Below are 15,794 nucleotides of genomic sequence, written 5' to 3' on the forward strand. Positions count from 1 at the left end.
GTAATTGCGGTTTTTGCCATTGAAAGTAATGGCAAAAACCGCAATTACTTTTGCACCAACTTAATACTATTCACATTAGCAAAGACATGCAATCAATCAACCTAAGTGTCCATCAATGGATGATTGAATAAAGAAAGCGTGGTTTTTATACACAATGAAATATTACTCAGCCATAAAAGAGAGTAAACTTATGTCTTCTGCAGCAACATGGATGGAACTGAAGGCCATCATCTTAAGTGAAGTAACTCAGAAAGTCAAATACTGCATGTTCTCACTTTTAAGTGGGAGCTAAATAATGTGTACACATGGGCATAGAGAGTGGAATAATAGACATTGGGGACAAGGAAGGGTGGGAGGGTGGGAGGGGGATAAGGGACGAGAAATCACTTAATGGGTACAATGTACACTCTTTGGGCAATGGCTACACAATATACTCAGGTAACACAATTGCACTTGTACCCCCTAAATCTAAAAAAAAAAATTTTAAAGAAAAGTTCAAGGTTGTATTTAAACATTTCTTCTTTTCTCTTTCTGTACTCAGTTTAGACTAGTCTGGCAGCATGAGCCACCTACTGGCCTCTCACTCTCTCCTCTGAACTGGGGTCAGTTGATTCCACAGGACAGTGGGGATGTCACCAAGAGACCCAGCTGGCAGCTGGCTTCTGGCTTTCCCTCCTTCTTCGAGCAATATTAACAGTTTTAAAAGGAAATTCCCTCACATAGAAACTATACCTAGATTTTACAGGATCAAAATGACAATGGTTGAATTAAAAATAAAAAGAGACATTTAGAGAATAAACAGAAGGGGAAAAGATGAGGTCACCAATAACACTTGTTTCTTCTTCCCATCTTTTTAATTCCTCTATCTTGGACAGCAAAATGCTTGGTTGCTAAGTTCATTAATTCATAAAGAATGCTCTTGTTCTGACACAGCGCCAAGTACACCATAGACATTGATTAAACATTTATTGAATGCTTATTATGGGCCAGTACTGAACTATTTCTCAAATACATTTTCTCATTTAGTTTAATCCCCTCAAAAACTTTATGAAATACTATGATTCCCATATCACAGATAAGAGCATACAAAATTTTAGAAACTGATCGAAATGCCTCTATCTGGTAATTCTCTTAACACCATTTTAAAAAAGCGGCTCAGTATGGTTTTCCCATGTTTGCAGTGAAAAAAGAAAAGATGTACAGTCACATCAAAATGATAAACTCTGTATCTAAAATCAAAATTTCAAATTCATAGGCTTCTCGCCAAATGTAGTTCACTCTAAATAGAATTTACTCGGGGCTACTCCAAAACTGCAGGCTGAGTAATACCATCCAAATTTGCAATGATTACAAATTAGTCTATTTTGTTGAGTGTATGAAAAGGTGAGTAAATTATGCTATTATTCTGCTCCCAATTTCTACAATAATTGAAATAGTCAGAAGAGTACAGTAGATCAGAGATGAAAATATCACCCTTATGATGGATGTAGCATAGAAGTGTGACAACCATAATCTTCCTAATACCCAATCTCAGAATTGGATTGAATCTCCAGGCTTCTCCCTGTGCCTCCCCAAACCCCACTCCTGATCTTTAGGGGCAGAGTCTGCCCTTATCCAGCTGATGGCATGGAGGACAGAATGAAGAATAAAGAGTGTCCTTGGCAGGCAGGCAAATTCCAAAGACAAAGAAAAGGAGGAAGAAGCTGAGCTATGCACGCCCAGTTCCTCAGTCCAACCTCACAACCAGCAAAGGCATTCCCCTCCTCTGAGGGGGTGGAGAGAGGGCAGAAGTGATATGCTAATTCTTATCCCTCCTTGTGGAAACTCCAAGTCCCAAAAAGGAGGTATCACCATCCTACCCATCCACCCACCGACATATATCCTGTGTGACCAGACTGTGATCTATTCCATCCTTTTCATTTGGGGCATGTTGGGCCTCAGGCACTTCACAACATGATTATTTTATTCCTAACGGTCAGTAGCGAATAAGACGTAAAATGACATAGTTCTGCTGTGGGTAAACTCAAGGTTTTAAAAAGGAAAAACTTCATTGTCACTTGCATTACATATGTAAAATACACAAATACATGTATAGATATGTAAATTCTATATCTAAAAAGGAAAAAAATGCCCAATGGTGACACAGCATTAAATGATTTAATAGCTAAGGATTTTATTTACATCTCAGAATAAAGGAATGCCAAAAGCTGATTCACTGCACCACAGTGATGACTCAGCAGGTAGGCAGGAAGAGGAAGGAGCAAGCCAAAAAAGGGGTGGGGGAGGTGAAGCAGGTTCTGCGTTTGATAACAACAGCCCCCGTTTTTAAATATTTCTGAAAGAGGAGAGGGAAAAAGTCAAAATTAACAATAACTTTGTTGTCCCACAAAGCCTCTCCTTCTTTCCTACCCACTCTAGGAAATTAGGAAAGTGCACGCTGGAGGAGTCCCATTGAAAATGTCGGCTCTTCCACTGCTGTAGGCAGTTTAGGTCTAGCGGTTAACTTCTGAGATTTGGAACCCTCACTACCAAGTTCCATTTCTAAAGGCCATTAGAATTTCATAATAAAACACTGGATATAACATTTCTGTTATTCCTTAGTTCCTTAGCAATAAAATCAAGACATTTAATTTTGCAAATCTGACCCTTAAACAACTCTTATGAAAACATTTGCTCCCAACTGACCGCAAAAGATACCAGCCCAGCCTCCAACATTCATCTCAGTCACTTTGCATCAGGGGCGCACACAGAATTCCCTCCCTGAGTTTATGTCATTTCTCTTGGTTCAAACTCCTCACTAGAAATGAAGCACAAAACACTATATATTTATTGACAGCCTGGTGGCTCATAGCTTGCACCAAGCTGGTTTGTTTAGAAGAACAAACTAAATAGGGTCCTTGACTTCATGGTGTGTACAGCACAGAAGACCTTTTTGACTTTCACCTGTCCAGACCTCAGTTGTTTTCAAGGATTTCATTCCCAAGCCAATACATTCCATGGGGATCTCCCTCCTTTGTTCCTCAGATAATCAACTGCCTGCATTCTCAGCACTTCACGTATTCTAAGTTCTTGAATTAAACCAGCTAAAGGCTCTAGCTCCTTCAAATCAAAAACACTCATAAAGGGAGCCTGAATAATATTTGGTCCTCCTTCTCTTATTGTGAGGATTTTAACCTGGGTTATATCTTACGGTGTCCATAAAGGGCTTTGAGGATTGGGGTGGGAGAGGTCTGTGTGTCTATCCCCTGATGTACTTATGTGCAAATTTGTGTGTGTATGCTAATATTCTGTATTAGTCCATTCTTGCACTGCTATAAAGAAATACCTGAGACTGTGTAATTTAAAAAGAAAAGAGGTTTAGTTGACTCACTGTGCCACAGGCTGTACAGGTAACATGGCTGGGGAGGCCTCAGGAAACTTTCAATCATGGCTGAGGGCAAAGGGGAAGCGGGCACATCTTACATGGTGGGAGCAAAGAAAGAAAGAGGGGAGAGGAGAGGTGCTACACACCTTTAAACAACCAGATCTTGTGAGAAATCATTATCTCAGGAACAAGGGGTAAATCCAGCTCCATGATCCAATCAGCTCCCAGTTCACACCATGCCCCACCTCCAACATTGAGGATTACAACGCGACATGAGATTTGGGTGGGGACACAAATTCAAACCATATCAGTGCTGTTTTCTGAAAAAGCACGCAAAACTTTCATCGGATTCTCAAAGGAATGCTGGAACCCAGATCTTCTGCTTTACTAAGGTTTAAGCAATTATATCACTTTCTCAATCATTTCAATGAGCCTGGACATTCATTTGGCTTCAGCTCTACTTTCTAACAACAAAGAATGTGATTTCCAGCAACATGTTCTTATTTTTAAATGTCATTTAAAAATGTAAATGTAAAGTTCAATGGAAGTTACAACAGAAATTTTTGCCTATCTTAATATGTAAATTGCCCAAGGGCTCAGACCAGTTTCGTTTCATTTTACACTGCATGATGGAGGAGAAACTTCGGCACTTAAATAGAATGAGCAGTAATTAAGTCTCACAAGTTACAGTGAGAATTGTAGCCATTAGTGCCAAACACTGAAGCTGAAAATTATTGAAATATGTATTTAATAGAACTGTCTTGTCGCTGTACTTTTTTTTTGAGACGAAGTTTTGTTTTGTTGCCCAGGATGGAGTGCAGTGGTACCATTTTGGCTCACTGCACCCTCTGCCTCCCAGGTTCAAGCGATTCTTATGCCCCAGGCTCCTGAGTAGCTGGTATTACAGGCACGTGCCACCATGGCCGGCTAATTTTTGGATTTTTAGTAGAGACAGGGTCTCACCATATTGGCCAGGCTGATCTTGAACTCCTGACCTTAAGGGATCCACCTGTCTTGGCCTCCCAATCATTCTACTTTTTTGTTATTCAATACTTACATTACTTTAAGACTACAAGAAAGAGACTCAAATTTCCAGAAAGAGAAGTACCCACCTCCCCCAAAAAAATAAAATTCTCAATCTTACAGTTAAACATTCCTAAACACCTTTTGTATTCTAGTTGGCTTTTGGCATAATAGAAACAGCTGCAGCAACAGTACACATTTCTACTGGGGGAGACTTCAATAAATATTTAAAACAATGAATAAATATTTTCTCCTCAGATTATCATAGTTATAAAAACCTAGGTAGAGAAGGAAGAAAAAAAAACCCACTTCATTTTATGATTGCCTTTTGGACATTTTCCATTTTGTGTGTAATCATAGTGCACAAGCAGAAGGAATACATTTGGGAAGTTAAATAAGATCTTTGTAATCCAAACCCATGCAGGAAAAAGGATGCCTGTAGCTTTAAACAGAGAAAGGAAATGATTCCAAAATCAAACTGCTGAAGAAAAAACACTGCCAAAACCATGCATAATAAGACGTTTACAGTTCTTAAATAAGAGGTATAATATAAAATTTAAAATTAGATATAATAAACATTTTCATGTTAATTCTGTGACCCCCTTCAATGTCAACATATGGCTTTACTGCTGTTCTCATTGTATAGATGGAATGAAACGGAAAAATAATATACCCAAGATAGAGAGGACACTAATAACAGAAAGCAAAATACAGTCAAGGGATAAATGCACATTCACTTCACAGAGATATGGGTGCAAATTCCATTAGAAACATAAAATGCCATCATAATACATGTCTCTCAAGGTGAGCACTATTAGGAAAAGCCAGTGCAATATTTCACTTTATCACCTTTAAAATGTTGGAATAAGAAAGAAGATAGCTCCTTGGATTTTGTACTCCAAAGTACTACAAAGCATTAGGACAATTAAAAAGCCAAACAGAAAAACAGAGTTTTTCTTAAAATTAAGGCTATACTAACATAGTAACATACCCAGAGATGACACCACTGCAAACTACACAGTATAATAATTAGAAATGGGAATACTAGCATTCTCCAATTTTTTACACTTTATGATTTCTGGATTTGTTCACACTTAAATCCCCATTTCCAATGTGATCACTATTTATTCTCTAGCTTTTAATTTTTGGTTTCCTAAATGAAGAACAATACAATTCAGGAACAAGACAGCAAGTTGACACTGTGCTGCACCCGTCACATAATGGTTTCCAAAAAAGATCTGCTAAATGATATAAATTCAGTGAAACAAAGGTGTTTAAATAGACTAACTCACTGAATTTATTCACCAGTTCCATTAAAGGAAAGAGGTGAATGGTTAAGTGAAAACAAATCTCTTTCAGTTTCCCTTCATTTTTCCAGACATTTATTTTTATGGCTGCATCAATTGTGCACATCGAGACTTATAAAGCACTATAAGAAGAGTGTCAATCATAAGCTAAAGGGAGCAGAGGTTTCAAGGTGGTATTTGAGAAGGGAAACCAAGAGGTGAAGTTGAGAATTACAGAAACTAGGCAACCTCATATAATAAATTACCAGGGAGAGCCAAGCGTAACAGAAAGAACTGGAGGAAGATGACAGGGGAGAGAGATCAAATAAAATACTAATGTGCCCCAAGGGTTATGGAACTACATGGTGAAGGGTATGTTTAGATAAGCTAGAGAGAGTTCATTGTAAATTTGGAGTTCACAGTATAAGATGACAGAAATAAAGAGATAAGTGCCTGAGTATCTAAATTGATGATGAATGCATTCTCGGGCAATCCCACAGAGGTATGGAGAATACACTGATACCCTGTGGTTCTCTAGAGGCCTGAAAGACTTAATATGTTGCACAGGGGGTACATATGCTATGTACTTTGGTCACCTCTAGGACCAGAGCCATCAACACCACCCCTGTCACCATCATTACTGGGCTCTCTCTCTCCATTCCATAGCTGTTTCCAGCTATGCAATTACCTCCATCTCTCTCAATTTACTGCCACTTAACTGCTTCAAGTCTGTGGGGAGCAATTATTAAATCCTATCCCAAAATTGCTAAATGATCCCCCAGGAATTGAGAAAAGTTATTCCCATTCTGAGTAAAACAGTGTATCTCCTTGCTGTCCATAGAAATAGGCTCAGGAGAGACCCAATCAACATCTTGACAATCATCCACAGGTGCATTCATTCATCCTTTCATTCAATGAATAAAGATTTTTTGAGCACTAACTATATGTTAGGCTTTGGGACATTGAGGATATAGAGTTAAAAAGCAAGTCTCTGGTGGTGCACACCTGCAGTCCCAGCTACTGGGGAGGCTGAGGCAGAAGGATGGCTTGAGCCCAGGAATTTGAGTCCAGGCAGGGCAACATGCCGAGACTCGCCTCTAAAAAAAAAAAAAAACAAACCCAAGTCTCTCCTCTCAAGGAACTCAGAATCTAGAGGGGAGATAGGCTCACCAACAATAACAATACAATATGGGAATCATTGCTAGATGGAGACCCAGATCTGTTGGAAGCATTGGGAAGACTATAAGGAGAATCAGAAAAGGCAAGACAAGTGTAATAGATGAATGAATGACTCCAAAGGATGGGTAGAAATTTGCCCTGGCGATAAATAGATGAAAGATTTTCCAGAAAGACCATACAATTTTAGTTATAGTGAAAAAGTAAATTATCATTGCCAAATATTATTTAAAAGTTATCGTTCCATCATTTCCTCAAAGGTGTTCACCTCATTTTTTGGCTTGTGGTCTCACAGGATTTTAAAGTATCATTATGAATATTTATTAGAACCACGTAGTGGATGCGGCCCTTTCCCTTACCCCACGTGTCACTCTCATCAGATGGCCTTATCAATGTCCCTGGGCTCCATCGCTTCCTTCAGCCTCAGACCTTGCCTACATTATAAACACTGTGACTTTCCCCTGTTTCTCTGTCCTGGTCCAGTGCAACAGCTCTGATTTCAAGCCCACTCTCTTCTATTTCTCATGGCTAAAAAGAAAGAAAAGTAGAAGACAGCTTTCCCTTTGGGCCCTTCATAACTACTTAGCATGTGTAACAGGAGATTGAATTCGCACATTCTTATCCCCTTGAGTCAGCCCACCCTGATCAAATTCGAAAGACTTTCCTGGTTCCTGTTTCCTCAATCTTTTATCCCACCGTGCACATGACAGGTGATAGTCACGTGGGAGGGTCCAGATTCTTGTGAACCTGGCCCCTACATTTTGTGGGGGAAGTTAAAGACTCTTAATAAGTTTTTGTGGTTACGACCCCTAAGGTAACATGAGTAATAGTAGATCACTACAGGTGTAACACAAACGTTATACATAATGTTCAATTGCTAGCAGGATAGCTGTAACTATCCCACTCTCTCCTACACACACACAAAAACATGTTTTAAAAAAAACAGAATGACTTTTTTGCTGTTGTTGTTTTTGTTTGTTTGTTTGTTTTGAGACGGAGTCTGGCTCTGTCGCCCAGGCTGGAGTGCAGTGGCGCGATCTCGGCTCACCGCAACCTCCGACCCCCGGGTTCACGCCATTCTCCTGCCTCAGCCTCCCAAGTAGCTGGGACTACAGGCGCCCGTCTGCATGCCCAGCTAATTTTTTGTATTTTTACTAGAGACGGGGTTTCACCGTGTTAGCCAGGATGGTCTCGATCTCCTGACCTTGTGATCCGCCCGCCTCAGCTTCCCAAAGTGCTGGGATTACAGGCGTAAGCCACCGTGCCCGGCCCAGAGTGACTTTTATATATGTAATTTATATAGATAATCTAAACTCTGCCATAATTAATATATAGTTAGTGTACTCAAACACACAGCATTTAAAATATTGAATAATATTATGTATTATTAGAGCCATCTAACCAGTGGTTATTCTACTCCAGTCTGCCTGAAACCAAAGCTGGTTGGGAAACCCTGTGCTAAGAGATAAAGGGCTGATGTGTCAGCCTTGTTTGCTGCATTTCAGTTGCCTCTAATCAAAATGCTTTCCCTGCATGGTATATTGGGCAGCAAGGACCACACACTTTATGTCTTCGTCATATTGAAAGAGGGAGAAAGGCAGAGTGAGAGATTGAGAGAGCAGGCAGCGCTAAAGCTGAAAACGGTTAACCATCTCCTTTCATCTGGAAGAAGAGAAGTGAGAGACAGGTGGTGGGAAATGAGGAGGAAAGGACTTGTAACTATTCAGCATCTTAATTCTCAAAACCAGTCACTGAACTAGGTGCTGTTATTATCCCATTTTACAGGCTTGTGGGAGGCTAGAAACTTGTGTAAGAGCACTGAGTTAGTCATGGGACAGCCTTGAACTTTTCTGGCTCCAAATACCATTCCTGTGAAAGCCAACCTCCTGGAGAACAGGTAGACTCAGGAAGTCTCCCACTAGGCTTCAGACCACTGTGCTATTTTATTCCTAAATGCCTCCATACCCTTGGCAGGAACCCGAAGAGCGGAAGTCAGCTTATTTCCCGTTATTCATTCACTTTCTGACTGCTCTCATAACTTCGCCCAAATCAATAGGCTTACCTCCTCCCGGTGCAACTTTTCACCACCTGGCAAACCCCAGATAAGCCAAGGCTCCCTTTATTGACATTACGAAGGAAGTAGTTAGAAACCCAGACAGGTTTATGTTTGTATCAGCCTATTAGATTTATTTGTTTTATAAAAATAGTAAGCATACATTCATATTTTAAGTTGAAAACTTTAATTTTTTTAATTCCAATTATTGTATTACTATGTCTACCACAGTAAGGAAAGTAATCCTCCAAATATTCACTTTTACCTATAAATTAGAGCTTGTTCAACTTCTAAAGTCTTCACAAATTTCTGTATCAAATGCTTTTGGTAAATAAAATAACCGATGAAAGCTTAAATTTTCTCATAATGCTAAACAGACAAAATTTTAATAAAATAAGTCTTCTATAAATATACAGTAGGATTTTAAAAAGAAAATGTCCATCTTTTTCTGAGTTGTACTAAATATATATTTTAATCATGATTGTGAGGCAGTAGAGGTAAAACACATGGACTCTGGAGCCAGAATGTAAGCATTTGAAATCTGACTCTGCCCATTTTTAAGCTCTATTACCTTAGGAAAGTTACCTGACTTCTCTGAACATAGTTAAGTAAGCTAATACTTAGAGCAGTGTCTGGTATGCACCCAACAAGTCTTAGCTGTTATTAACCTGGAGGGAGTAATTATGACAAGCAGTCCCTCTCATTTAACTGGGAATTCTTGGAAAGTGGGAATACGTAATACACAAATTGCCTCCAAATGTAATGAAATTTTAATAATACTAAATCTAACAATTAATGAATATGACATAGTACATTTCAGAGACGTTTCATTAAACATTTATTGTTTCAATCTTGCAGCTTTCTTTCAGTATTCTGAGCCACTGTTTTTTTTTTTCTTCTGTTCTTAAGTATTTTCATTGGCCCTTAAAAACTGTATGGGCCCTAAGTACTGTGTCTGCAGAACTCGACGGATAAAATGGCCTTAGCCAGAATAAACGGGACGGCTGTGAACTCTAACCTTTCCAAGCCCCAAATGCCATTCCTGTGATAGTCTGCCTCTTGGAGAATATTTTCCTCAGCAAGTGTTTGGAAAGGTTTCTAGACATTTTCGAAAGGTTACTAAACAGCATTTGAAAGATAGGAGAGTAAGGCAAAATCCCAGATATTATTGATGAGCCAAAATTTTAAAATTACTGCTGGCAAAGCTCACTGTTTGTACCAAATCCTGGGCCAACACTGACCCTCCAATTGGGCACAGATAGAAGAAACAGTGATTTGGTAGAAGGTTGGAATTGGCATGGATCCAAGAGGGAATGTCCTTTTGAGTAGAATGGGACTGCTCCTTGAGAGACATGTGAGTATCATGTCATTTTGATTCCAGAGTGTTCAGTCTAATGTGTTTAGAGAATAAAATTAAGTTTTTACCTCAATATATAAAATGGGCCAAATATTATTTAATATTTCAAAGGGTTTGAATTTCAAATACTGTTATGTAGAAAAACCTATAAGAAGGAACATGAGAAATGGCTGCTGTTATTTTTAAATTCTAAGGCAGTGGCTCTCAAAGTGTGGAATGCTTTGTGTCATGAGACCACTCTGTAAGTGTGACAATGAGGGCAACAATATTTCAAAATAATCCTAGGACACCGTTTGTCTCTTCCACTGTGCTTACATTTGCCTGTTGAAAATTACATTGCAAAAGCAATGGTGGGTAAAACTGTTGATACCTTAGCATGAACTACAGCAGGGGTACCACACTGACTAACAGTGACTCAATCAGAAAAGGAAAAAAATACAAGAAAAACCAGTTTCACTCAAGAATGTCCTCAACGAAGCAGTAAGAATTTTTAATCTTATTAGATCTCAACCCTTCAGTACATCTTTTTTATATTATGTATGATATAATGGGAAGTAAACATAAGTGCTTCTGCAGCTTAACAAAGTATACTGGTTTTCATGAGGAAACGTACATAAGTATTTGAATTATAAATGTGTGTTTTTTTCATGGAACACTATTTTTTCTTGAAAAAAACTGACAACAAACTACAGTGTTCATAGTTGGGCATTTGGCAAGCATTTTTGCAAAACATGGATGGAGGGAATCTGTCACTTCAAGGGAAACAATAAACCAGCTTGATAAATTTCAAGATTTTCAAGCTAAAATTAGAATTTTGAAAAATTTGCATTTGCTACCATGAGCTTGGCCTCTTCTCAGTACTCAAAGACTTTTCTGGTGAGATTGGTGGAGATATTAATGAAAATGATATTTTGATATTATATAATACAATGAGTCAACATTTGGAAGATCTACATAATTCAGTGAACCATTGTTTGCCAAATGACCAATACATGATATTATGCATCTATTCAAAATAAAAAATAGACCAGCGACTATTAATATAACAGAGTATGAAAGTTCATTGATTTGGCCTAAAATGACACATTGCAGCTAACTTCTTAAAAAAAATCATTTGTCAAATTTTCATAAAGTAGCAAAGAATGATATCCTCAATTATCTGAAAAAGCTATGAAAATACTCTCCCCTTTCCATTTACGTATCTCCATGAGGCTATTTTTTCTTCATATACTTCAAAATAATATATCACAACAGATATAATGCAGAAGCAGATATGAGAATCTAGTTATCTTCTATTAATTCAGGTATTTAAAACACTTGCAGATATGTAAAACAATGCCACTCTTCTCACTTTTTTTTAGAAAACCAAATTATTTTTTATGAAAATATATCACTTATGTTAACATGTAATGGGTTTTTAAATTTAAATTAATAACTAATTATCTAAGACTTTCTTAGTTTTAATGTCTACTATAAAATGTAGGTAGATATAACCCAAATAAACAAAATCTGTGTGATCCTCAATAATTTTTCATTTTTATTTTTATTTATTTATTTATTCATTTTGAGACAGAGTCTTGCACTGTTGCCCAGGCTGGAGTGCAGTGGTACCATCATGGCATACTACAGTCTCCACCCCCTGTGCTCAAGTGATCCTCCCACCTCAGCCTCCCAAGTAGCTGAGACTACAGGCATGCACCACCATGGCTGGCTAATTTTTTTATTTTTTTGTAGCAACAGGTGTTTTTCTGTGTTCCTCAGGCTGCTCAACAATTTCTATGATTCAAAAAGAGCCCTATGACCAAAACTTTTGAGAACTGCTGTAGTTAAATGTGTTTGTTCTAAGCCAGCAGTCATTGTGACATCAGCAGCAGGTCAATGATTACCATATGAAGGATTCCATGCAGTTGACTATTATTTCACAGAGCTCTCTGGTTGGGCTGCTCTATAAGAAGCTAATCACCTAACAGTGTCTATTGCTGTGGCTGATGATTTCCAGAGTGTTCTAAGATGTTATCAGGAAAGGCATCCAACAAATAGTAAGAGAAGGACCATTTCATTTGTACATTATTTCATCCTGTGATTCTGTTTTCCAACACCTTGCCTCTTGTTTCACCATGAAAGATGTACACACTTCACACCAAAAGGGTAAAAGCTGCTGCTAGGCAGATGTGGACTTCAAATCTCTCCAAGGTCAGACAGTCTCTTAAAAATGTTTACCACAAATGTAAGATTCGGCACCAAGATTCAACTGGATATCCCACTGTGACATCTGATGATTGTAATCAAGATGATGATAGTTATGACAGAAAAATGAATCTTCCAGTAGTGCTGCAAGATGTTAAAACTGCTCAAGTTGAACTTTTCAGCCAAATGACTGACATTGTCCATATGATACCAAAAGTCCAGGAAAAGACTGACTTGTATCAAAAACAGATGGAGGTCCTGGAAACCAGAATGAATGTTAATGAAGACAAACAATGCACAGCGACTAAAGATATCCTCTCTATGAAAGAAGACATCAAGGCATTAAAGAAGAAGGTGACAGAACTGGAAAATCAGAATTCCTGCTCCACGATACATTGTCTAGAGATTCTGGAGGGAGAAAGGGGTAAAGAAATCACAGAACTCATACAACCAGCAACTCTGAAGAACACTTTGGCCTCTACAGACATGGAAATCTCTTCAGCAGAACCAGAGAAAGTGCCCAGCTATCCAAAGTCCACTGACCATCTTGAGAAAAAAACAATTTCTCCCCAAATGAAAACTCTGAAGAAACGTAACCATCAAAATGCATCAAGGAGCTTTGAAAAACCAAAGCCAAATATTTACATTTACCCAGACTTCAGTACATGGATCAAGCTAACTTTTGTTCATGGAGGAAAATGGACATTTTTCCTCAGTGCTACCAAGTTAGAAGAATTCATCCAGTGGCTTCTTTCTAGGCCAACCATTCTTCCTGAGGAACCCCAGGTCATAACCCAGAGATACTGTCCATTCACTGGGCCCATTTTGAGCTTGACCACAATCTGTCTCTCCATCTTCAACAATATTTACGGCTTTATTTGTTCCTTAAAAGAAGAAGTAACTCGACTATAGAGTTATGTTCTGCTTTGCTTGGCACAAAATAAATGTAACCTGGAGGCTCCAAGTATTCACACATTGGTGTGGTGGCTGTGAATTCTTCGGTAGTTTGCTCACTCTGGGCCCACTATCTGCAGAGTTTCTCTATGTCTACAGTAAGTTAAGGCACATGATCTAATTGAACTGTTGTAATTCGTTTTCTCTCAATGTTCTTGTTTTCTCAAAGGCAATTCATGAGGACTCATCCTGGGTCTATTTTCATAGATAATTGGAAACAAAGAATGAAGGAGTCCAGGGCAATGTGTAGTATGTTTGGTGGCCTCCATGTCAGTTTTCTATACACTTTGTCCTCGTGGCCTTTGTGGATACGGTTTGTGATACCAGAAACATACACTACTGACAAGACTTCATTTTATTTGTTATTTATTTTTGAAATGGAGTCTTACTCTGTCACCCAGCTGGAGTGTAGTTGTGCAATCTCGGGTCACTGCAACCTCCGCCTCCCGGGTTCAAGTGATTCTCCTACCTCGGCCTCCTGAGTAGCTGGAATTACAGGCGCACGCTACCACACCCAGCTAATTTTTGTATTTTTAGTAGAGACAGAGTTTCTTCATGTTGACCAGGCTGGTCTCAAACACCTGGCCTCAAGCGAGCCACCCACCTCGACCTGCCAAAGAGCTGGGATTACAGGCATGAACCACCAAGCCCGGTCAGACTTTAGGTAGTATAGAGTGAAAAGGATACCCATTGTCAAGGCTACTAAAGTTAGCAGTATAAAAATGAAAGGGATTGAAAGGCTAAGTTATTGCAAGGAACATATTCAAAATATTGGCTTTTTCTTTCAACGTCAGCTTCTTTTCTATCAAACAATTAGATAAGAGGAGAAAGACAATATGATACTGGGTAATTTTTACATTTTCATGAAAGGAGAAAAATACCATGTCCTATAGGTTTGATGCAGGGGAAAAGGGAAGATCTAAGAAGGGGTTTGTGAACTAAGTTAAATCTTACCACTATAATACCATAAACTCTTATATGATAGGTTTTTGTTTGTTTGTTTGTTTGTTTAAAGCATATAGCCAAGAAGAGCTTCATTTTTAGATATAACAGGTGGTTGTCATTGTAATTTCTGAATATCATGCAGAATAACTGAAAAACAATGTTTCCTTCACCACTTAACTCAGTGAATGAACCCTACCTTCCTTTGTGGTCATATATTAAACCACAAATATTCCTGGCAAATGTACTACACTTAATTATTTGCAGTCAATACTTTGAAAGGGGGGTTTTGGTAGCTACCTGAGAACAAATGAAAGAGGACAAAGGACCTAAAGGTTGGCACAGCAAAAATTAAGACACAACTTCGTCTGATGCCAATCTGGGAGTAATTATATAACACATTATTTTTTCATTGACAAATATATTCTATTTGATCCTTCTTTACAAATTTATAGATGTGTACATAATAACTTTTAGAATATGTCAAAATGCAGGGAATCAACATAAATGCCCATCAATTACAGATTAGATAAAGAAAATATGGTACATATACACCATGGAATACTATAGACAGCCATAAAAATAGATGAGATCATGTCTTTTCCAGGAATGTGGCTGGAGCTGAAGGCCATCATCCTTAGCAAACTAACGCAGGAACAGAAAACCAACTACCACATGTTCTCACAAGTGGAAGCTAAAAGATGGGAGCTCATGGACACAAAGAAGGGAACAACTGATACTGGTGCCTACTTGAAAGTGAAGGCTGGGAGGAGGGAGAGAAGCAGAAAAAAGCAACTATTGAGTATTAGGCTTAGTACCTGGGTACTAACGACTTGAGTTTACCTATAAAACAAACCTGCGCATGTACCCCAAAACTAAAATAAAAGTTAAAAAATAAAATATGTCAATATGCAACATACCTAATAAAAGCAAAGGTATTTATTAAATGAGTTTGTTTAAAAATGAGATAACTGTGCTTACAATGTATTGTTCTGTTAAAGGCACTAGCAATCTCTATGTATTTACTTACCACCAGAGATGTCCGTAAGGAACAGCCAGAACTCTACTTCAGTACCTTAGGTGTGATGCTCACATTAGGACAATATCTAGGGAGGGCAGGCCATGACACAGGCAAATGACATCACAAATAACTTCTGGAAGAGAAAAAAGTGACCCAGCTGGTATAAGCCTGGGTCGTCTGAGCCTCTGTATATCAGCACTGACTTTCATTTTTCCCCCTCACATGTCCCTTACACAGCCCTTAATGTTTCTAGAGAGGCACGCAGTTTACGGGCACACGCTTGAGGATCAAAAGACCAAAGTTCTCAACCTAAGTCCTAAATTTTACTCTTACAAATTATATTATTTAATTTCAATGAGGTTTTTCTGTCAGCTGTAAAAATATAATCATTATATGAACTTAGTAAATATTTTTTCAGTGTTCACTAATAA

At 38.4% G+C, this 15,794-nt stretch overlaps 1 protein-coding gene across 1 annotated transcript; it reads left to right on the plus strand.

The window, feature by feature from the left end:
- The first annotated feature begins 9,326 nt into the window (after nt 1-9,326).
- CCDC54 (coiled-coil domain containing 54) lies at nt 9,327-15,277 on the plus strand. The gene has a single exon (XM_003825053.6). It carries the CDS (start codon nt 12,384-12,386, stop codon nt 13,356-13,358), a length of 975 nt encoding a protein of 324 aa, XP_003825101.1. The 5' UTR covers nt 9,327-12,383; the 3' UTR covers nt 13,359-15,277.
- The last annotated feature ends 517 nt before the right edge of the window (nt 15,278-15,794 follow it).

Source organism: Pan paniscus, chromosome 2 (assembly GCF_029289425.2).
Source record: "Pan paniscus chromosome 2, NHGRI_mPanPan1-v2.0_pri, whole genome shotgun sequence".
Taxonomy (NCBI): Eukaryota; Metazoa; Chordata; class Mammalia; order Primates; family Hominidae; genus Pan; species Pan paniscus.

What these genes read in the sequence shown, in the direction of transcription:
- CCDC54 (XM_003825053.6), top strand. Translation starts at nt 12,384, where the DNA reads ATGTACACACTTCACACCAAAAGGGTAAAAGCTGCTGCTAGGCAGATG.